The sequence below is a fragment of the Gymnoscopelus microlampas genome (assembly GCF_963454915.1).
Source record: "Gymnoscopelus microlampas genome assembly, chromosome: 22".
Lineage (NCBI taxonomy): Eukaryota > Metazoa > Chordata > Actinopteri > Myctophiformes > Myctophidae > Gymnoscopelus > Gymnoscopelus microlampas.
The window spans coordinates 8,875,852-8,900,224 of NC_139959.1; the positions used below are offsets into that span (position 1 = coordinate 8,875,852).

Genomic DNA, 24,373 nt, shown 5'->3' on the forward strand with positions numbered 1-24,373 from the left:
TTTTTATTTCAGTTAACTGAAATGTTCAATTCTAGCTTTGGTTAGTTGGTTTTAGTTAAAGAAGCATTATGTAACTTTTTAACAACTATATAGCATAATATGTCCCACAAAATTATAAAGTTACATGTTTAAGCAATAACAATCATCCTTCCATAAATGACTCAGGGGGGTCCCTGCTAGGGGCTTGACAATATAGACAATGGCCCTCATTTATCAAACTTGCGCAGACCAAAAAAAACGGGCGTACGCCGAGATCACCGCAGTTGTCGTCATTTGTCATTCTACCGTGACTTTGACTTGTGCATCTGAGGGCTGGTCTGAGGGCATGTAGGATTTGTCTACACCAGTTTGTCCCATCGTAGACATGCAAAGCCAAGATTGTCTGACCATCTGACAGGCATCTAAACATATATCCACTCTAAAACTGTGTTTAAAAAAAATGTGTTAAGGCATACATCGACGATGTGTCATATGAAATTGATATTGCAAGTGTACAAGCAATTAAAATCGAGCAATTCAAAACAATATAACATATTTATATGTTACAAGTTAGATGCTTAATCATTCAGCCATTTAAACAGGGCTTTACTGGCTCTGTGTTAAGACATATGAGCACATACATGCGAGAGGACTTTGGAAACCGCTGGCCGCTGCGCTGGAATATTTTCATGACATGGAGAGAGCAGTCTCCCAACTTTGGTAGCCTACAGTAGGCTACCTCTTTCTGGAGATGTGCAACCTCGTTTAAAGATAACCCAACGCTTGAATGCCTCTGTGACCAGCGCATGTGATCTTCATTGTGGGTTTTGGCCACGGGACCGCAGCGGGAGATCGGAGGTAGCCAGCCCACCACACACCAGCCTTCATCCATTAATGTTTACGCCTTCATCAGTCACTCCATAAACGTTCATGATGACAGCCCCAGGCTATCTATCTAATAAACGTGGTGTCAGTCACGGACCACGGGAGGACGCAGGACTCCTTTGTTTTGCAAAACAGCAGAGTGTGTGCGTCTCCACTATCGGTACGCACTGCTTGGTGGTTAAATTAAAACCCAAACTTATACCAATCATGACGATGTGATTAGTGTCATTCAACAACGTAGGCCTACGGGAAACAGACGCCGTGTAGGCTACTTATTATTTAATGCATGATTCAGGTTTTTGTTAAGGATATATCTTTACTTATGGCTAGAATTAAAAAAGAACATTTTATTTTTCTTCTGACATTATAGTGACACCTTATAGTTGACTGGACTTGCGCCGTTACGAATGTGGTCGTTTTATTTGTGTTACATTTTCTTATTGGACGTGTGTGTCAGGTATCGGGTCTGTGCCCTGTGTATGTAAATAGCGTGTGCCATGCCTAGCCCCATTAAGAACCTCTCACTCCGCCATACAGCTCCTAGGTGAGGTCCTACGCCGAGGTCTCCCAGAATCGGTTGAACGGCCGCAAAGGGTCCGCTGTTTACCCTTTTCGCCACATCGTATCCAAAAACTAATGGTAGATTCCAAAGCGTACAGATGTTTAAGGTTTGTTCCGGCACAAAAATATTTTAGGTTGGGGACGAAACTACCCGTTTAAATCGCTTATTTAGGCAGCCTGTGGCCATGTTTCCCATTCAACCCGGAAAACCCCCTACGTCCGGTGCTAGTACTGCTCCCGGTTCGGCTACAATGGGAAACATGGCCACAGGCTGCCTAACTTTAAACACGTAGTTTCGTCCCCGACCTAAAATATTTTGTGCCGGACAAAACCTTAAACATCTGTACGCTTTGAAATCTACCATTAGTTTTTGGATACGATGTGGCGAAAAGGGTAAACAGCGGACCCTTTGCGGCCGTTCAACCGATTCTGGGAGACCTCGGTGTAGGACCTCTGCATCTCGGAGCTGTATAGCGGTGTGAGAGTTCTTAATGGGGCTAGTGCCATGCCGCGGAGATGATAGGCGTGTGTGCTGTATAGCTGTGTGTGAATCCACGGAGATGATTGGTGGGCACATTTCAGAGAAGTTCCTCTTCACGTTCGTATTCCGCTTCATGTTGAAAAACAGGTGGGGCGAGGCTCCGCCACATTTATCAACAGCGGACAAATCTTACGCTAGAATTGACATGGCACACCTGCTTGATAAATCCCACGTGGACGTGGGCGTGAGCTCATTCCTGGGCTCGAATTTAAGCTGGTTTGTACAATCCATTGATAAATGAGGGCCAATGGGTTTCATCCTGGCATTTGCCAAGGCACCAAGGCCAGTCAAAGCGAAGACTGGCCAATCACAGCGCGTCCTCGCCGGACATGCTTGCAGCGACTCTTGGGTTATGAAGTCAAAGACGTTGACTGCCATGTTATTTGTGTCCAAAGTGGCCACTGATACCCCAAACTGCATAGTGCCGCTTCAACTATAATAACCCTGGTTACCTGCACAGGAGCCTCCGAGGCGAGGTCGGCCGAGGCCAGCTTGTCCAGCAGAGGGTTGGAGGATGTTAAGCTGCTGGGGTGGGTGCTCTTCCAGTAGGCCTCCAGGTAGTCAGCGATGTGCTCACACGCGTCTTCCAGCTGGTTCTCGTCCAGGATGATGTCAAACATCTCCTGCGAATGGGGGGGGGGGGGGGCAGGGGCCATGAGAGAGTTAGTCTCGCGCGGCCAGACTGTTTCCTCCCACAATTTTCTAATGCTTCCGTCATATAGTCTGGAGCAACGGAAGCTCTGAAAATGATCAAGCGATAAAGCGGATGTGACGCCTCCTCCCCGCTTCCGTTTAGTCTTTAGAGTCGTGCAAATTTATCCAAATATAAATAAAAATCATCTAAGCATATATAGCTTGCTGCTTATCAGAAATGGAAATTAAAACATTAAATGTAAAGATATGTTTTTGTGAACGGATGACAGCTTCCCGTCTCGGATTTTGGGAGGTGTAGTTCCAGACTCTATATAGCATTCGGAGATTGTGGAATAGTCGCTACGCGAGACTACGAGAGTATTAAAGCAGTGGTCCTCAACCTTTTTCATGTCAAGGATCCCCAAATTGATTTATGTATTTGGCCGCAGACTTTTTTTTAAGATTTTGTGTTCATGTTAAAATATTTCCAAAATATTCACATTTCCCACAAGATTATTTAGAAATTAGGCAATCTACAAGCTCACAATACTTTGCGATGCGACGCGTTGTGAGCTTGTAGATCGCCTATTTTCATATAGCGGATGTATCTAGGTTTACAGTGGTTCAACAGATTTTCATGCTACAGTATATTGACTAATTATGCTGGGGACCCCCTGGAACCCCTTCAAGGACCCCTGGGGGGCCCCGGACCCCACTTTAAGAACGACGAATGGGACAACGTCCTGGTATACTGTAGGCTTGGATGACATTAGCTGCTAATGTGATTTCTCCACCGTGAAGTGTGATGATATTGCTTAATTTCACCAGAGGAAAAACATTCTTTTAAAAAAATCGGGGCGTAAGTGACTGACTAAGCTGAGAGCGGCTTATTGGAAATTCAAAACATGCATTATGTCTGAAATGCCTGTGCAATTCAACAGCCAGGGATTAATTCTGAGGAAAAAAATCATTTTCAACAGAAAAGTTTTGGAGCCAAAAACTCTTAGGATTTAGAACAGTGGTTTAGAACAGCATGGTTCTCAAAAATAGCAGATATACCAGCTCACAGCGAGCTTGTACATCAGCTATTTTTGAAAAATCTTTAAAGTCTTTGAATTTCTTTTTATAATTTAGATTTTATTTAAACAAATCTTCTCCTCAGGGGATCCCTGGCACAAAACATTTTCAGATGGGTACATACAAATACATATTATTTTTAGGCATGAAAAGGTAGATTTGTAGAATCTGCCTCATATGCACTGTACTGGATTTAAATTATGACTAGAAATAGCTTCATGTTCTATAATAATATAAAGTAGAATTCACTTCATATTCTAAAATAATATCAAAGTAGAATTCTGCTATTTTTTCATGGTCTAAAATAATATCAAAGTAGAATTTGCTTCATGTTCTTAAATAATATCAAAGTGGATAATAGGACAGAACAGAAATAGAACTGGCACGAGATGGCATGTCTTTCAAGACATTCCTCTACAGTCTACACAGTATCAACTATTTATTAGCCAGCAACCAAAGTATTTCTAAGACAACGTTGTTTACACGAACCCTGCCATTACTCTAACACACTGGTTCTCAAAGTCGGGTCCGGGGACCACCAGGGGTCCAAATGGACACTTACTGGCCTGTAACTGTGAGAGTGTACAAATGGAACCATCGTGACCAGTGGTGTAAAGTAACTAAGTATATTTACCTTTTGAGGTATTTTTTACTTAACTTGAGTATTTCCAATTTTCAATACTGGTACTTTTACTTCTACTCCACTACAAATAGATCACTACTCAGAGACAAATATTGGACTTTTACTTCACGACAATTATTTAAAAACATGAGTTACTAGTTACTTTTCAGATTTTTAATATTATTACAAAATTAACATTCAACCCTATATAATACTGTACTTTGGCTTTTTGAAAATTGCCGATCTACAATCTCACAACGCGCCGCTTTGCGACCCATGTAGATCTGCTATTTTCAAAAGATTTCTTATACATATTGAACTTGTGAAATGGGATGTTCTGCATAATGAGTACTTTCTACTTTTGGCACTTTAAATACATTTTGATGCCAATACTTTTGTACTTTTACTCAAGTAAATTTCAAATACCAGACTTTTACTTGTAACAGAGTATGTCTACATTGTGGCATTGATACTTCATTTCAAAATGAAAATTCAGTACTTCTTCCACCACTGTGACCAAAACATCTGTCCTCCTATCACTCTATGCACTTTGAGCACTTAAGCATGTGGTTGAGCAAGTCAAGAAACTAATGTTTTTCTAGTCTCTGTCTAAGGGGGTCATCCTTAAATTTGTTTGTGGTATGCGAGTCTTTCACCACTTTGGGTCCTTGAAATTCAAAAAGGTTGAGAACCACTGCTCTAACACACTGTACTCTACTCAAGCCGTTGAGTGAGCTGTCCCCACTGCCCAGACGAGTGGTCTACTCACAGAAGGGCACTGTGCCAGTTTGTCAGCTGCCACCATCTGGACGTTGAGGTGCTTGGCCTGAGACTTCCCTCTGGACTTGATCAGCCTGGTCAGGACCTGAGGAGGGCACACACAGTGGTGACAGAGTCATCATCACCATCAATGCTTCAACAACCATGTGCTAGCATCCCCATATACGTTGTGTTTTTCCGTCCCTGTTTCACAGCTTGTTTCGGTTTCAGATTATTCATAGTTGACCAGTCAACACATCACCAGCGCCGCGACAAAATGAACCCTCGAGTGACGAAAAGAGCTAAACAGTTTTGTTGTTCAGTATTCAAGTGAGCCGTTCGGTTGACTGTGATTCGGGCCGACATCGATTTAAAGGTTGCGTGTCACGTCCCCTCCCTGGTTATACTTTTTTCATTTTCCCTTGTTACTCAAATGTCTGCCTTTTTATTGATCACTGAATCATGAGCCTTATTTACACCTGGCTGAAGGTCAGTGTGATGAATCAGTCTCTCTCTCTCTCTCTCTCTCGTTGAGGTAGGCAGTCAAAGCTGTCAGGCCGTATTTAAAAGCTCAGCGGCTGGGGAGCTGCTCTGTTATAGAAAACCAATATAAGCAATGACAGGTCATCCATACACAGGGGCAACCAAATGCACTGGGGACGTTCATAAAGCAGTGGAGTTGACATATACATAAGTAGAGGGAACATTTCAGTTCAGCTACCTTCATTCTCCATTCCTGTGTCACCCCTCCGTGTCAAAGAGTATGTGTCCCGGAGACCTCTACCATTGTTTGTTTATTGCTTCATTCTCTCGCTAAACTTTGGGCTGTCCTCAGACCAACCGTGGCGCCTTGAGCGCAAAGTCGGGAACGATGTAAATCAGTACCCGTTGCACCCGTTCTCAAAGTACACACTAACTTACGACCGATCGATGACGTCGTCAGAAAATGCTGACATCGTGTTGATGATGTACATGGTCATACGCAAATGCAGTTCCATTGAACACGTTGCCACTTACATTGGCGAAGCGGCATAAACGTGAGGCAAAACTCAGGTAATCCGTAACTCAGGTAAGCCAATGGGTCAGGTTGGCTGAAGCCAGTTCCCCCCCACACCCACACCCAAACACACAGAGATTCGATGTATCCTACGCAGACACAGAAACCGTCCAACCGAACCGAACTGCCACTCTGCATTGCACACCCCCAGGCCATTTGGGGGATACACTGCAAGTTTGAGGTAATTCGGTCGGAAAGTGCCCGAGTTACGCCCAGGACAGACGAAAAACACGCAGGTTTAGTGAATTCATAGACAGACAGACAGACAGATAGATGTTACAAAAGGCCAACATATGGTTTCACAGTGTTCACCTTGGGGGAGGTAATCTTGACGTAGACGATAATGGGGGCCAGGGAGGTCTTGCCCAGCTGGGACGGATGGTTGATGGTGTCAGCATCCAGCACCACGAGCTGCAGGGTTCGAGCCAGCTCAAAGATCCGCTCGATCTCACTCTGGACTTCGGCTGAAAGGGGAGGGCAGGAGTCAACACGTGCATGAGATGAGATCACACTTGTTAGGGCGTGTGAGGTTACAGGGTTGATGCTAAAATACGCCATGTGACCAGCCTTTCGGGTGAGAGAGAAAATGTATTACTGCATTGATTCTCAACCTCTTCAATTTCAAGGACTCAATTTGATAAAGATCAGGTCACAGACCTCCCAATTGACACAATTGTTATTTATCTCTGGGAGCTCAGTCTGCACTGTAAACTCCTCAGTGTTTATTTAACTCAGAGTGAACAAATGGAACCAAATGGTCCATTTGGTTCTATTTGTACACTCTCACAGTTACAGACCGGTTAAGGGTCCATTTTGACCCCAGGGTAGTCCCCAGACCTAATGTAATGAGAACCAGAGTATTATTGTACATGTACTGTAAATGCAGGTAACCGTGAAAATGTTCTGAGGCAGCTAAGGGTTGATTTATTTCCAAGAAGCCCTCACAGCATAGGAAATCATTCTTGTGCAGTAACATTGTTGAACAGTGCAACGTTTCTAACACTTAATTGCATCCCATCTCTGAGAGCTACGCTCATTAATTGGTTTCTGAAAATGTTACCCACAGGCCGGATAATAATAATTGGTGCACAAACAATTATGCTCGATTTTCCCCTTTTTCAAACAAACACACTGCACTATTTCAAACACAAATCCTATTTGGATGCGATACGGTAAATCATTTACTCTGATGAAGGGTCCGGCCGAAACGCGTCAGCCTGGTGTAGCTTGATTAAAGATAAATGCATTTGAGTCAAGCCTTTTCATCGTTGGAGTGATGCTATTCCCACTTCTTGTGTTGATGGTTTATTTACATGGTACAATAATAGCTTAAAATGAAATGGAAAAGGCTGTACCGTATCACTTAAAGCGGCACTATGTAACTTTTTTAAGGAATATAATGTAATGTTGTCCAATCTGTATGGTAGAGTATGTTAATACAATATATACACGTCTCACCTAGACACAGGATCTGATACACATTTTGACCTGATGGCCAAGATTACATTTATCCCCTGAGCAAGCAGGCCGGCTCTATCTCAATGGTAAAAATTGAAGCACTTGCCTAGGAAACAGAGTTTAAATCCAAGGTAGAAGAGGAACGTTACATAATGCAGCTTTAAACCAACACCCAGTCCAGTCCACAGTCCAAAAGACAATGATCGCTCAAGAAGGCTTCCAGTTAAAAGCTTGGAGCTTATAATAACGTGAGGTGAAACGTTAGCTTTAAATATGTCTCAGTCCTGATGTATCTTTAAAGAGAAGGGCAGTCCATTTTGAATTCTTGCTGTACTTCTTCTTCGGCACAGCAGTGCACCGCTGCAAGTAGCCGAGGCTCTTAGGTATCGTTGTCCTGACTCGGAGTGACATTAAACATTGACAATATGGACCGAGCTTGTAGATCTGCTGCTTTTGATGCTTTTGTGTGACACTGTTGTATGATCATGTAGGTCCCCAGAAAAAGTAGTTAATACAGCGTCACAATCATTTTAACCACTTTATCCATTACGTTGGCCATTCAAAAATAGCAGATCTACAAGCTCGAGAGCTTGTGCATCTGCTATTTTTGAATATTGAATATTTTGAAAAATATCGTAGTTTTTTTTAAAACACAAATCGTCTCTTCAGGGGGTCCCTGGCACAAAACCTTTTCAGATGGGGGTCCGCGGCCAAAATACATATCAATTTGGGGGCCCTCGGCACAAATAAGTTTGAGGGAACGCCTATGCTTCTATTCCAGTGGTTCTCAGAGTTCATGGACTTGTTGTTGTCTACTCCTACATCTCTATCAGAGGAGTCTACACATCTGGAGCGGTCTACACATCTGGAGCTGCGTGCTGCATCTGCTGCTCACACAGTGATAGCATGTGAAGATTATAGTGCCGTTGCTCCCGTCGGTCTTGACCTCTGTGAGACCTCCACTCAGGAATGCGTTTGATTGTAATCGTAGCTCGACCCCAATCAACCCCTTGGTTCAAATGAGACCATTCTTGGACTTGTTATCTGGCAACTCCAATTTGTACTTGAGTACTTTACTTTAGTAAAGTATTCAATAGTACAAATTACGAAGTACATTTTCTATTTTATATCAATGCATTGGCGCATAAAATGTTTGACATTTTCCCAGAAATGTTCAAAAAACATCAATAATAGTGAAAAAAGCAGAACTTGTTGTGCCGATCTGCTATTTTTTTCTATAATTCATAATGTACTTTTTCCCTTGCCAGAAATGTAGTGGAGTCGAAGTTATAATTTGTCTTTGAAATGTAAGTATCCAAAAATACTCAAGGAAAGTACAGATACTCAAAAAACTGTCCTGTACTAAAGCAAATATACTTTGGCACTGTTCCCCCCTGTTATCTGGCGTGCTTCGATCCCCCCCGCCCCCACCTTTTCCCCCACTATCTCTCATTCCAAACAGAAACCTAACTCACGACCCAAAGACCACTCTGGGTTTTTCTTGGCTCTGACATAACCACTGTTTAGAGTTTCTATAATTGCTTCCTTCCTTTTTTGCATAATATGAGCTGCTTTCCTTGAAAAACATTATGCATCAAACCCTGCAGACGTAAGCAGGCAGTGGTGGAAGAAGTACTCACATTTTTTACTTGAGTAAAAGTATATACTGGTATTCAGAATTTACTTTAGTAAAAGTACAAAAGTATTGGTATCAAAAATATACTACCAAAGTACCAAAAGTAAAAGTACTCATTATGCAGAATGTCCCATTTCAAGTTTTCAAAATGTATAAGAATGTTTTGAAAATAGCAGATCTACGACGAGTTGTGAGCTTGTATGAAATATATACTGTATAGATCGAGCTTAACTCATTCACTGCCTGAATTATTTCTGGCCGCGTTTGCCCACTGCCAATACTTTTCATTGAAAAAAAAAAGTACTCAGGAGCCGAGATACAGACTTTATAAGTTTTCAGTTAACAAGGAAGTGGATGGGAGTCTAGATCTTCGAAAAATCATATCTCCTTGGTCTTTGAGTAAAATAAAAAAAAAAAAATGTTTTTTTTTTTAAAGTCGTTTTAGTCGTTCTAGGCAGGGAATGAGTTAAGTGGTTAATGTATGTTTAGTAATAAAAAAATTGAAATCTAAAAAGTAACTTAAGTTTTCAAATACTTGTACTGGAGTGGGGTAGAAGTACAAGTATTTAACATTGTAAATACTGAAGAAAGTAAAAAGAAAAAAAATATTTTACTTAAGTACAGTACTTGAGTAAATGTGCTTAGTTACTTTAAATCACTGGAAAGGCAGGCAGTCTCTTTTCTTCTGGAACAACCTACCCAAGTTTGAGCGTGTGTTGGAGCGTTCTATGATGGCGTGCTTGCTAGGATTGTTCAGTACCGAACGTTTGGCAAGAGAGATGTCCGCCGTGACTCGAGTGATCGATATTCTGAGGAACAGAGGAAAGAAACACGGACAAATGCTTGGTTACCCAGAGAGGATGATGATGATTTTAACCACTACATGAACATCATAAACACTTTGACAGAGAAACTGTGGCAGATCAATAGCGATCAGGATGAGCAGAGCAGTCTAGAGGGAGAAGGGAGAGGAGGTGTGGGTTTGTTAGATCAGGGGTCCTTGAGGGGTCTCCAGGGGGTCCCCAGCAAAATGAGTTAATAACCACTTTAACCTTATATACATCGGCTATTTGAAAAGCTCACAACGCGTCACAATGCTTCGTGTTGCGAGCTTGTAAATTGTGAAAAAGTTTGACAAATTTGGAAACATTTTTGAAACATTTTAACATAACATAAAATACATCTTGTATGGGGTCCCTGGTAAAAAAAAATCAGATGGGGATTCGAATCAGTGAATCTCAACCTTTTGGGGGGGGGGGGGGGGGGGTCCCCAGATGACATTTAAGTGACAATTTAATGACCTTTAGATAATATTTATCTGTGGAACCGAGTCAAACCAAAAGCCTCAACTCCTGCATTCCAAGTGCTTATCAGGGTGGGGGGGGGGTCCCCAGTTCAAATAGGATTATTTTGGGGGTCAAGGCCTGAAAAGGTTGAGAAACAGTGTGTTAAATCATATTGCCAGGAGTGATAAAAGGGGGGAGAACAGAATTCACTGCAGCTGCCGATGAGCTGAGTGGATGTGGGTGGTGTATGTTGTGTAACTTTATGGCCTCTCAGCTCTGGACGGGGTGGACGGGACAGAGACCAAAAACTCAGGGACTGAACACTCTGTGAGGAGAATCCCATCCTGCACTGCTCCAGGGCCCACTAATGCCTATTAAGGACATGGAGAGGGCCTATTTAAAGAAGCTGCACACATCTCCAGGCCAAACAAACTTGTTACACACTCCCCTCTGCAAAACCTCAGGGGACAGCTAAATACCAGCCTATCTAGTATGAGAGAGAGGGAGAGAGAGAGAGAGAGAGAGAGAGAGAGAGAGAGAGGGGGAGAGAATAAGCGGGAAAGAGGGATATAAAATGGTATGAGAAGTCTAGGGTTGAAATTTACCTTCCCTCAAATCGGTGTTTCAAAAAGTCAAAGAGTGCTTTTTGCATCATGTCTGTCACCTGTGGACAAAAAACAAAAAAAGTCCCATTTTGAGAAACTATGGAGATGGCAACCCCAAGCTTCCCCTATGCATGCATGATGTATGCTGCCATCACCATGTGTACACACAAGTCTCAAAAGCAGTGGCGGCTGGTGGATTTTTCCCCAAGTAGTGCTACACCAAAAATTAAGCCAACAATAACATGTACTATATTGTTATCACACTAGTTTATTTTGATAGGCCCTGCCCTAGTAGTAGGCATTCATTTGTGAAAGACAGACATAAGTTATGGCATTATGAGCAAAACATTATGATTAAGTACTACACCTTTTTGTACAAAATAGGCTAATAACTAGACGCGTCGCAATTCAGGGCAATTGCAAAGTGTGGTTGCGCCGACGCCGGTCGCGGGTCGCAGCCGCCGGGACTCGAGGAGTACGCCTGGAGGAATACCGTCGGAGGCCGCGCGATGCGAATTCGGTGCCGATCGGATCCCCCGTTTGTGACGCGTGCCGTTTTGATTTTAGGAAATAGGCCCCTCCCACTAAAGAAACAGGCCCCTCCCACACATGTAGCGGGCCGATGACATCGTCATGTCACTCCTGAGATCACTTGCTTTTCTTTTTGAGAGAACTGATCCCTCAAAAAATCATGTTTTTGTGTCAAATGGTTACATTTTGCAAATTTGTGGCGCCCCCTATGGGTCAAAGTGGAAATGCTTTTGGGAATTTGTTGAGTAAACAACCCTCGACATGTGATTTAAATTTGGGATTGACCGGACGTTTCGTTCGTGATTTCTGGCATTTTTGGTAAAACAGGCCCCTCCCACTAAATTTGGAAGCCATTTACGGACGAACGGTAAGGACTATGAAAATGCCGTTTGGATATGTTTACCGCATGGGCCCAGAGATCATGTGTACCGATTTTTGTGAAATTTGGACAAAATATGTGGGAGGAGGAGCTAAAAGTGTGTTTTGAAGAAAATTCAAAATGGTAGAAAATAGTGATGCGCGGGTTGACCCGTAACCCGCGGGACCCGCGGGTCAACCCGCGGCACGGGTGAGTCGAGTCAGAATTTCGGAGAAAATTGTGCGGGCTGCGGGTGAGCGGGTCACGCGCTCTCACACGCAAAAAAAATAAAAATAATAACATGCTCTTGTTTTGTCTTTATTCCTAATAAGAATAAGAATACTAACAATAAAACAGTTTGAATACACTTGGGGATTATTTTCTAACCATGATTTTACAGAATAAAAAAAAAATCGCGGGTCGCGGGGAGGGTTGAGCCGTAGATTTATATATGGGTTCGCGGGGCGGGTTGAGGCGAGTTGGGTTCCGTCGCGGGGCGGGGCGGGGCGGGTCATGAAAAAACCCGACCCGCGCATCACTAGTAGAAAATCTATCCAGACGTAAATGGGCGTGGCCTATATGGGGAGTTGCGCCGTGACCCAAGGAATCCAGGGGAAAAGACATTTTGATTTTACAACCTACGGTTCAAGAGTTATAAGCCAAAACGTAAAGTGGGCTGTTATAGCGCCACCATGTGGCCGATTTGTGTGATACTTTTTTAAATAATTTTGCAATAAACTATTAACCTCCCCTCCAAGTCTTGTAACTGTAGCCCTTACGGTTTCCGAGACAAAAATACTTGAATGGGAGTTTTTGCAATTCCCATTACAGTGGATGGGGAAATTTAATGCACTAATAAATCAATATCAAAACATCTATCCAGACGCAAATGGGTGTGGCCTATATGGGGAGTTGTGTAATGACCCAAGGAATCTAGGGAAAAAAATATTTTTATTTTACGACCTACGGTTCAAGAGTTATAGGCCAAAAGGTAAAGTGGGCTGTTATAGCGCCACCATGAGGCCGAATGGTGTAATATTAGTTTCAATAATTTGGCAATAAACTATGAACCTCCCCTCCAAATCTGGTAACTCTAGCTCTTACGGTTTCTGAGAAAAAAATACTTGAATTTGAGTTTTTTCACTTTTCCATTAAAGTGGATGGGGAAATTTAATGCACTAATAAATCAATATCAATAAAACTATGCTATCAATCTCTTAGCAAGGTACAAGCACGGGATTCCCGGTGAAGCCGGTCATTATGACATATGGCACAAAATTGGGAAAAATAAACTGTGGGAGGAGTAGCGAATAGAAAAAAGGTTTATCTAGAATAATAAAGTCGGTAGAGTACTATAGTCTGGTGCCCTGTTAGGGCAACCACACTAATAAAATACTGCTGTATTATATGATTCATATCCATTCACTGTAACAACAACAGACAAATAGTTATTTTGTTTTATAAGTTAGGCTATATTATTTTTACAATCCACGTAAGCATTTTGGTATGAAAGCCAGCATTCTTAATCGTGTATCATACAAACCAAACCGTGTGTAAATCGGTTGAGAAATCAGCGAGTTGTGGTGCTTTTCATGCCTCAGTAAGCTCGGTTTATAAATCGCCGATCTACAAAACCCACTAGAAGTCGCTTCCGCGACGGGTTGTGGGCTCACGGAAGCCCTGTTCACTTGCATTGAAGAGTGAACATGTATGTACGAAATTTAACATTGCGAGTCTATAGTAAAGATTTTTGCGCACAAGACAGCGTAGAGCGGTTTTATCTACATGTTATGGCAGATTATACATTTCACTCTCTAGTCATTAACTATATAATATTTATACATCAAAAGTAGCAGATCTGCAAGCTCAAAACGTGGCGCGAAAGTAACAGTTTTGGACATGAGATGAGGTTTCCATCCGACAGAGACGATATATAGTATATTTTATTCTCTGGACCAAGCTGAATAGTGCTGATGATTTCCTGTTTGACGAACTAGTGTATCTCAGTATCTGTGTTGTTGTCGTGTGCTGTGAGATTATCTACCATGGAGGAGGTGTCAGAGAAGTATTTTACGATGTACCTCGTAGCCTTTCAGAGACGGACCAACCAGAACCACGGGCCGCATGGAAGGCACCACATCGTATGGAGGAATGTGTTCCGTCTGGAGGGAGCAAGGAGAGGCAAGAAAAGGTTTTAACAGTCAACATAACATCACAATGGAACACTTCTGGGTGGGGGGCCAAAAAAGCTATTTTAAACACAGTACACAGTAAGTCTGGAGTGTTACTTCAACTCTGAGACCCTTTAGGTTCATTAAATTATCACTCCGGATTTGGCTGTGCCTTGGCTGGAACATTTCACAAAACATGAAGTGAAGGGTCTCAACAAGGTTCCCAACAAAACAAAAGAGATTCTCTTTTTAATAACAAATGCTACTAAAAACCTTTGGATTTGAGGGGGGGGGGGGTCTTATTAAGTCAACATTAATATTGTTGTCGTCCGGCAGAAACCTTGTATCTCCACATTTCAATGTTTGTTTGTTTTTTTCGTGAATTGAATGCCCTACTTCTATACACAAGTAGTGAAAATAGCCGATCTACACGCTCACAACGTGTCACGATGTGACGCGTTGTGAGCATGTAGGTCGGCTCGGCTATTTTCACTATTTTAAAATGTAAAAAAAAGGAACGGTTTCGGACATACAAGGTTTACACCCAACAGCGACGATACGCTCTTGTGGATGAAAATCGTAATGCAACTTCTGAAAAGAAGAAGGCTCTGTGACAATGACAATGGAATTTGAGGAAGTTGTGGAATGTTGAGACGGATTCACTCATATCCTTCGTCATCAGTGTGATCAAAGCATTCCATAGAGTGCAGAAGTCTTGACGTCACTCACTCATTCCCTGGGTCAGGGAAGTAATTTCTCTAAGGAAAATATTGTGTTATCTTAGAATCGTCTCATATAAGAATTGTGGTCCAAAAATAAACAAACTGTCCCAGCGATATTGCAAGGTAGGTGGCTCTGTATCGTTTAGGATAGTCAGTCACTCATATTTGCTCCGAAAGTTGTATTAATTCGGCGGTCGGTAGCGTTAGCGTTTTCTTGCCGTCAGTCAAACCGCCGGGCTCATTTGTCTATTTTTGGAACACAGTTCGTATATGCCGCGATATTAAACACGTCTATGGGAATTCTGAATGGGAGGAGGGGGGGGGGGGACGTGACCCAGGTAGGATGTGTAAATTACGTTAGACTTCGGTGCTCTATTGGAAGCAATGTCACAGGAAGAGGTTAGTCAGACAGGGGAAAACACACGTAGAAGATCTACAGCAGCTTACGACAGAAAGAGAGACAGCACTGTTAGTTAGGACTGCATGGGAGCTCAGTGTGTAACAGCTTCAATTTAATCTTTCTTTTCAAGATCTTTTTATTAGTTTTTAAGTACAAGGCCCAAGGGCAAGCATACTGCACATACAAAAATCAAATCGTATTACAAAAGACAAACAGTACAATACTACATACCCCTATCCCACCCTCCCCCCACCCTCATTCCCCAGGACAGTTGTAGGCACAGTTGTGAGAAAATTAGAAATAAAAAGGAAAAACAATAAGGCACAAAATTAATCAGAGCAGATAGAATGTGAAAAAGCATGCTTCAATTTATTCTAACCAATTATTAAGACCTGAGGCCAATTCTACAAATGTCTTCTAAATCATCTAAAACAGTTTTCTGAAAAACTTATGTTGCTATATCAGTGGTGCTCAAAACATGTCAAGGACCCCCAAATTAAAATATGTTGTTCCAAGGGCCTCGGGAAGCAAAGATGTGCACACATTTTCAATATAAAAAGAAAAGTAGCAGATCTACAAGCTCATAGTGTGGCACGAAGTGACGCGCTACTGTATGAGCTTGTATATCTGCTACCCAACCAAATGATGGGGCACAGCTGCCAGGAATTGAACCCACGTATCTGCGGTGGTGGGTGAGCATTTTACCTCTACCAAATTTCCCAAGTTCCCACATTTTTCATGACCCCCCACCCACCCTGACAAGCACTACATTCAGTTTGACTAGGTTCCACAGATAAATATTGTGAAAATAGCCGAACTACAAGCGCACAACGGCTTGCACTGCGTAATTGTCTTACGTAATATTTGAGAATTCGGACAAAAAGGTCTTAAAAGTCCTTAAATTGTCACTTTAGAAATGTGCAGATACCCTACACTTATACTGTATGTTGTTTTGTTTACAGTTGAGTGTGAAAGCAATGTTGCGCATTAAGCTAAATTATCTGGGGACCCCCCCCCACCCCTCCTTGGAATGGCCAACATATAAATGGATAAAGTGGTTAAAATGATTGGGATGCTACATTAACTACTTTTTCTGGGGACCCCCTGGAACCCCCCCCCCAAAGGACCGCCCAAATGAACAATCTTTGTATAAAGCTCTGCAGGAAACAGCGATGACACCTGTGGAAAATGAAGGCAAATAGAGAGCGCCTTCTACCCCCCACTGGGACAACTAAATTGAATATAATATTAAAAGATTTGCACAAAATGTAATTATTTAAAAAAAATAGCAGATCTACAAACTCATAGCGTGGCACTCGGTGCCGCGCTATGAGCTTGTATATCTGCTATTTTTATATAGCCAAAGTATAAAATAATGGCTATAGCTAAAATATAAAATTACACAGATGCGTTGCCGGATTGAATGGGTTAATACAATATAACTTATACAATTGGGGTTGTTGCATTTTGTCTCGCTGCTTTTCTATTGAGACATTTAGATCGTGTCAAATGTCATGTCTCACCTACTGTGGACACATGATCTGACACGAATTCTGACCTGAAGGTCAAGATTCAATTTATCCCCACGAGCAAACAGGCAGGCTCTATTAGCTCAATGGTAAAAATGTCAGCGCTTAAGCAGGAACCCAGGTTCAAACCCGGGGTAGAAGAGGAAAGTTACAGTGCAGCTTTAAGTTATTCATTCATAATCAATGAAGTTTGGGTCCACACCTAGCCGTGTGACAGAGAGGTCGGCTATGTTTGAAAGGGTGCAAAGTTATGAGAACTCTGGAGAGCGCTGGTGGAACAAACAATGTGTTCCCTCTCTGCAGCGGTGACCGGGCATGATCGTGCAAGCAAGGTCTAAGCTCTGCAGGAAACAGCAATGACACCTGTGGAAAATGAAGGCGAATAGAGGGCGGCTTCTACCCCCCACTGGGACTGCTAAGTTGTCACACCAGCATATCACAGCTTGTACCTGTGTGTGTGAGTGAGTGACTGATAAATACTGTATACCCTCTTCTTTTTTCTTTTCTAAAATTAGAGTAGCCAATTATTGTTTTACCCCTTTTTCTCCACAATTTAGTCGTTATGCCAATTGATTCCTCCCCACACACATGTCTGTGTTGTCACTGCTAGATGTCTCACCTGCCAGCGAGGAGCCCCCACCAGGAGGACATGGAGCCTTCGTCATACTCCTCCCGCCCAACACTCTGCACTGACAGGTGCCACCCCAGCCCGTCAGAATACGTGCAATGACCAATATCACCTTCCCCGCCCGGCTTCCCTCCCTCCCCCGAACACGGTACAATTGTGTTCGTGTAGTAGACGCTCGACAAAGCCGGATGCACCACGGTGAATTCCAACCCACAACCTTCGTGGTGGTGGGCAGGGTCTTTACCACTGCGCCACCCGAATGCCTAAATACTGTTTCCCCTCTTGATTCTCGATTGCAAGTTGTATTAACCACTTTCAACCTGGTGCGCCCCTATTTTGGGCATGTCATAGATGAGACTTAAAATCACAATATGCATTTTAAGAAGTGAGAGTGTACACAATATTTTATAACTTTTCCAATCATCAGTGTTTTCTTGTGTAGTAGAGTAGCCCGGCCTGAATCCCAGAAGATTAATATCTTCCTTGGTTAGGGAGGATTCCCCTTTGGATGACCGATAATTGTTAATTGACTGAAGAAAAATGAGTCATGTTGTGTCGTAATCGAATCGTGAGGCCAGTGCCGATGCACACCTCTAATCAAGTATGGCATTAATTTACGGGAAAAGAACCCTCAAAAAGTTAGAATATGGAGATTTCTGCCCGACAGCGACGACTTGCATCTTATGGAGCTCTTTCTCTCTATCATGGATATCTAAGATATTTTATCAACACACTGCATCTTGTGTATCCCAAGGGATAGTCTATAGCAGTGATTCCCAAATCCATTTGTGGGTTGTAGATTTTTATGGGTCACGACAACCTTTTTTTCTCCATTTAATACATAAAGAAAATATTATTTCAAAATATCAACATTTTCGGAAAAGGCCGAGATTGAAGAGATTTCAAAATAATTTCATGAATGCATTTTTAAAAGATCTAAGAAATTCTGTACATCTAAAAGAAAAACTAGAAAGAACTAGTAAAATAGCCGATCTGCAAGCACACAACACGTCGTGAAGCGACGCGTTGTGAGCTTGTGGATCTGCTATTTTCACTAGTTTGGGTCTCGTTTGGGGAGACATAAAATTTCTCTTTTGGGTCTCGAGCTAAAAAGTTTGGGAGCCACTGGTCTATAGTGTCCTACATACACCACCCGACCCGGATGTCAGAAGCTAAGTTTACCCATAGGCTGAAAATACGTGTCCTTTGTCTCTCCCGCTTCTCTTTATGGTCTCTTTATGACGTATTTTTCTGTGTACCTAAAATCTGTCTCAGTCAGTTGCCTCTCATTTTTCCTCCCCGCTCTCTTTCATGTTCCTTAAATGGGTCTGACATCTGCTGTCACTGGGCTCCCCTTGGGAAGTTTCGTTTTACATCAGAGCACAAGAACTGCTGAAAGATGCTTGCTTTCTGTTGACTAACATGACGCTATTATTGGACGATGTTGTTCCTGTGAAATACGTCAGTTACCCTTCAGTCCCTTGGTTTGAGAACAACATTTTAAGTTATGGGAAAAAGGTTCTTATTTGCTGCTGTCATTGTAGCTACAACTCAGATCAGAAAATGTCAATGATTCAAGACCAGATAGACCATGCTTTAAGCTTTACGTATGGATTGCAAAAACAATAACACAAAATAATGTAGGTGCCCTTTACATGAGAGAAAATCTAAAGCATAATGCAAAAAAACATATTACGTTGTTCTCCCCTTCTCCCTGAGGCTTTACAGTAGCAGAATGGAAGTGTACTCCTCTGGCCTATTAACCACTTAAACTCTGTACTTAATAAACTAATACTTGTAGAGATGCTATTTTCACCAAATGTTAGCCCCAGAATAGTGATACTGGGGTTCGAGTGGTTATCTGTGCATCTGTAAATCTGTACACACTGAGGTCCCACTAAATACGGATTAGTTAGATATAACAACACAAATAAACAAGCAAACAAACAAAAACAAAAGGACAACAAATATAGTGATCACAGCACCGGTGAGTAGGGGAGAAGGGGGGGGTGTCAGTAAGGAAGAGTAAAGGCCTTTGCAGACAGGGTGCGATTTTTCGCACAGAAAAAACGGACAATATCATTTTTTAAATGAACACATGGTTCTCAATGACCTCATGCACACCGGCTCCGAATCTACCGTGCGGCGATGCGGCGATGTGTTTTTTTTTTTTCAATCGAACCCAGTTCGATCCGTGCGTCTTTTCGCATGCGGTAAAAACTGATTGACTAATCGCACCCTGTCTGAAAAGGCCTTAACACTGCAGAGGTACATCCCAAAGTTCAACCCCCCCTCCCTGCTCTGCACCCCAACTTACCGACTTGGTGGGCCTCTGCTTAGCTATGGTAAGGTGGAAGAGGAGAGAGAGAGAGAGAGAGAGAGAGAGGTTAAGAACATGCATGCGCAGACGGACGAGGACAGTGGTGGAAGGACACGTGGACATGTAGATAAGAACGGACACTAAGTGAGCAGCCACAGGCATTTTTCCGTCAGAGCCGTGCGGACGGACGGACGGTACGGACAGAGGAAAAGAGAGGAGGGTGAGGGCTGGCACAGTGCCCTGGTTTACCTTCTTAAAGAAGGCCATTCGTTTCTCTTTTGCTAGGGGTGACAAGACGGCATTTGGACTGGCTCTAGGGGAGCGCAGGGGGACTGGTGGAAGTTCATGTTCCTCGGGATCTAAGCCTGTGGCGTCTATGTCAATGGCTATACACGCACACAGACAAACAGGACCACCGTCATACACAGGCCAATGGGCTATGAAAGCGGAGGACTGATATCAGAACGTATAGCTTACTGCATAGAGAGAGCACATTTAAAACCATATTAATGGCGACAAAAACACAAAATGGAGAGGCACACAATATACAGAATATACAGCTACACCAAAAAACATAATGACTAAGCATGAATTTAAGCAGTAAAATGTACCTTCACCTTTCGCTACTTTTTTAATTGATCAGCTGTTAAGTTATCAGTAACTAAAAGCTCAAGTAGAGGGAATTCAGGACGTTTCCCTATATTAGTGCAACATTTGAGTAAAAAGGAAAGAGTCAGGAAACACATTAAGAACTCACCAGAAGAAGGAGGGGTAGATTTCCGCGAGTTGGGAATGACTTCACCTAAACTAGAGGATGAGTTTGCTCCCAACTTGCTGCAAAAGAGAGACAGTAAATTTTGTCACGATAATTTTGCATTCGGTCACAGTAAAGCCTGAGTAAAAGGTCTTTTCACAAGGGAAGTGACTGGCCAGGACTATTAATTCATTTTATGAGGCCAGTGTTCAGGTAAAGGGGCTCGGGCAAACTGACAGGCGTAGCGACAAGTAAGGTTGCGATCCGGAACCGGATGAACCGGATCCAAATTTCAAGGACCATCATAACTCTGGGAGTGTACAAATGGAACCAAATTGACCCGTAAGGGTCCATTTGGTTCCATTTGTACACTCCCAGAGTTACACACCTGTAATGGTCCATTTTGAACCCCCTATAGGAATTGTTTAAAGGGAACCGTTAACACATTGACCGCCAGAGGTTAATCTCATAATGTACTCACCAGTGCCAACGCTTTATTGTTGTTTTTTGTTTTTTTCACGTTTATTTTATTCGGATCCCGAATAATTCTGTTTCCGGTGGTGTTACAATGAAATGTGCTGTATCGAGAATTGAAAAAAGTTTATTTTTTTCGAAAAAAAGGAAAAAGCACCACAGCCCGTAGGCTACGGGATCGGCGCTTTACGGTTGGATTTATCGGCCCGTAGGCTACGGGCCTGGCGGTGGTAGTGTTAAGGAATCGGACTGTTAACACATCGGGTGCCAAATGCGGTAAAAAAAATGTTTTCAGAGAGTAGTGCATAGGTGCCGAACAGGTAAAAAACGTGTTATCAGTCTTTTTGTTTTTTTTGTTTTTTTTTCACAAGGGGGGGGGGGGGTGCTAGCGCAGTTCTGGAACCTGTGCCAAAAAACATGGCTCCCCGTCCGCTTCCGTTCTATCTCCGTGATGAAAACCTCCGTATCTCCTTAACGTTTTACATTGGGGAAAACGAGTCATTTTCGATGGCCGATTACTCCGTAATGGCGACTCGCGTGAGAGATGTTATTGTTCCAGGCGTTAGCCAAGACCATCCATCGTCGTGCACGCATCCATTGTTTGCGTGTGGGTGCTCGCCGTGGAGTCCACAGCTATAAACAGCACAACGTTACAAACGGTGAGATCTCTGGCACTCAAAGTAATCTGTTTTAATAAAACGCTGGCACTCGTTGTGTAAATAGGAAATCGTTAAGGAAACGTAATCGCTAAAAGCTCAAAAGGATCCCAACCCTATAGCGACAAGCAGGTGCGGTCCCACGACACTGTCACGTTCGTGCTCGTCCCACACACACACGCCCACCCACGTCAAAAGTGTTGAGCTTAGTTTTTACGCACACATTGAAACGTGTCTATTCACACGAGGAGTGCAGTACGACCCCACGGATCCAAGCGAGAACTCAGGCGTTGTGTTTCGTCGCTCCCTGTGTGAAAAGCACGTCATACTTTTTGACGTCGTGTCGCGCACGATCTATAAGCTCACAACATGTCACAGCACAAGGTGTCGTGAGCTATTCTTGGTGCGTGACACAGGCACGCAACTAAGTATAAATCAGGCCTAAGCATCAAGTTAGATTTTTTTCATGAGCTCCTTGGCAAGAGACTGGGGTTGTGTGAGTCAGTGGTTCCCAACCTTGTCTGGCCACACAGACAGCCCAAAGAGAATGTTTATTTTCATAATCAATCAATCGATGGTGTTTCGACAGGAATCTGATCAACGGAACTGATATAGTATACATTAAGTATACTATATGTATCAGCATCACAATGAAAACAAAATTTCCAAGTTTTTTTTTTTACAAATGTTTTTATATTGATGTTATATTATCATCAGAATCTTAGTGTTTGGCAATTATTTGGGGGCCCACTTGCAACATCCTCGCGGCCCACCAGTGGCCCCCAGGTTGGGAATCGCTGGACTTATGAGTCAGTCGGTTGCCATGGTGACCGGGCAGCGGAGCGGAGACGACTGGCGGTCCGTACCTGACGAGGAACTTGCCGTGCTTGGCTCTCTGCTCCTGCAGAATGCGAGTGTGTTCGATCTTCACAGGACTGGGGATGAACCCGATTTCACAGCCTTCCTTCACAAGACGTCCTATCCACCAGTCATTGTTGAATTTCTACACAAGGGGGGTGGGGGGGGGATTTGGGAAACATTATCACTTCGAGAGGTCTCATATCCGGTAGTGAATTCTTTACTGAAATCTCCGGTTCTCCAACGTTAGTTACCAGTTTGTTTATTGTAAACATGTAAACATGACCCTCAGCATTCTCTTCAGTACATACACTTAATCATTAACACATTTTAACAATGTATTCATGTCCACATAAAGGAGAGCATACAAGGACACAAATATTAAAAAGGTACAGTTAAGGTTACCCAAGAAAATAGAGTCTGCACACGGGTAATGCTGAAAAAGCGTTTTATTGTATTTGTATTGGGTTGTCAACGTTTCGATCCATCAGATCTTCATCAGGTCATATACCTAGATCTTATGGATCGAAACGTTAACAACGCAATAAAAATACGCAGAGCTTTTCCAGCATTACCAGTGTGCAGACTCTATTTTCTTTTGTGATGCTTTCTGCTTGTCTTGCACGTGCACTACCTTCCTCATCACAGTTACGGTTACATTCACAAAATTATGGCATTTCTTCATGATACAATAAGCATGTCACTCACAAGTAACAGCGTCTCCGCCATATGTGGCGGCTGCCAAATTATAGCAGAGACGGCACAATACTCTGCCAGCCCTTTTGCCTCCTTTTTGGGCATCCCACGTTGTTGAAACCCTCTGACAACCAGTCTGTGGGTATAATGTCCTAGGCTGCCAGATATAAAAACAAATAGTCTGCACCTATAGCTCTGAGATGGTATGTAGAAGTGGCTGGTATTTAATGACCTTGGTCATAAAAGCTTCCTCTAGGCTAGGGTCAAAGGTGCAGGCTATCTCTAACACACACACACACACAACGCGCAAGCACACAAACACGCACGCACGCACGCACAACCCCACGCACACACACACACACACACACGCACACACGCATGCATGCATACGCACTGACAACAGTCTCCAATACTGTTGTCATGTTGTGTTTTTAATCGTTCTATATTCTGTTTTCAAAAATACAGTGACAGAAAATGCCCCAAAGCAATCCTGATGCCGTGAAGACAAAGGGAAAATGAGAATATTTGCAGATTCTATTGTATTCACCCTCAGCATTCTCTTGAGTATAAACCTAATCATCACCCTTTGTCGTTATCATCGTCGTCAGCATCATCATCATCACAATAATAATAATTAATATCAAACAAGCCAAAGTGATCGAATGACCTTCTTACCTCTTTGACGTGGAGGAAGTCTTTAGCCTCAAAGGAGATGGCCATACCCGGAACAGGGACGTCGTCGTCATGACTGGCGCTGTAGTTGACGTTTGTGCGGACGGCAAACGCAACCGGTTTAGTCTGGGGGAAGAAGAGGTGGAAAAACATTATTTTAATAGCGTCTGATTCTACTAGTAATATGCTTTATTTTTTTCATATCGTCTCTGTTAGGTGGAAACCTCATATGGCCACAACCGTTACTTTTCAGGATTCAAATTCAAAAACAGCAAAAGTAGCAGATCTACAAGCTCAAAAGGTGTAAACCTAACCCAGGGCGGGATGCATGCATGCTGTGACTCATCTTCACCCAAGCGGGAGGGATATCTCTCTATGAATGATGCCGATGCACTGTGACTCACTCCGCTATGGGCTTAAACCACTGAATATGTCACAACAAGAGAATGTGACACGATCTATGATGCCGATTGGGCGCTAAATGGCCCAGTCATGTAAAACCACA

The 24,373-nt window shown here is 42.9% G+C and overlaps 1 protein-coding gene across 3 annotated transcripts in view; it reads right to left on the bottom strand.

Annotated features, from left to right (window-relative positions):
* cacnb2a (calcium channel, voltage-dependent, beta 2a) overlaps nt 1-24,373 on the bottom strand; it is a 117,733-nt gene that overhangs the window by 3,770 nt on the left and 89,590 nt on the right. For 2 of the 3 annotated variants that reach the window (XM_084049000.1, XM_084049002.1), the window contains 10 exons: nt 23,872-23,994; nt 22,509-22,645; nt 20,516-20,592; nt 20,008-20,144; nt 14,070-14,150; nt 11,100-11,158; nt 9,908-10,017; nt 6,427-6,578; nt 5,068-5,163; nt 2,419-2,589 (listed from right to left, as the gene is read on the bottom strand). In XM_084049000.1, the coding sequence (XP_083905126.1) occupies nt 2,419-2,589; nt 5,068-5,163; nt 6,427-6,578; nt 9,908-10,017; nt 11,100-11,158; nt 14,070-14,150; nt 20,008-20,144; nt 20,516-20,592; nt 22,509-22,645; nt 23,872-23,994 (1,143 nt within the window). Of the gene's footprint in view, nt 1-2,418; nt 2,590-5,067; nt 5,164-6,426; nt 6,579-9,907; nt 10,018-11,099; nt 11,159-14,069; nt 14,151-19,755; nt 19,779-20,007; nt 20,145-20,515; nt 20,593-22,508; nt 22,646-23,871; nt 23,995-24,373 lie in introns of all 3 variants that reach the window. The other variant, XM_084049001.1, reaches the window with a different exon arrangement.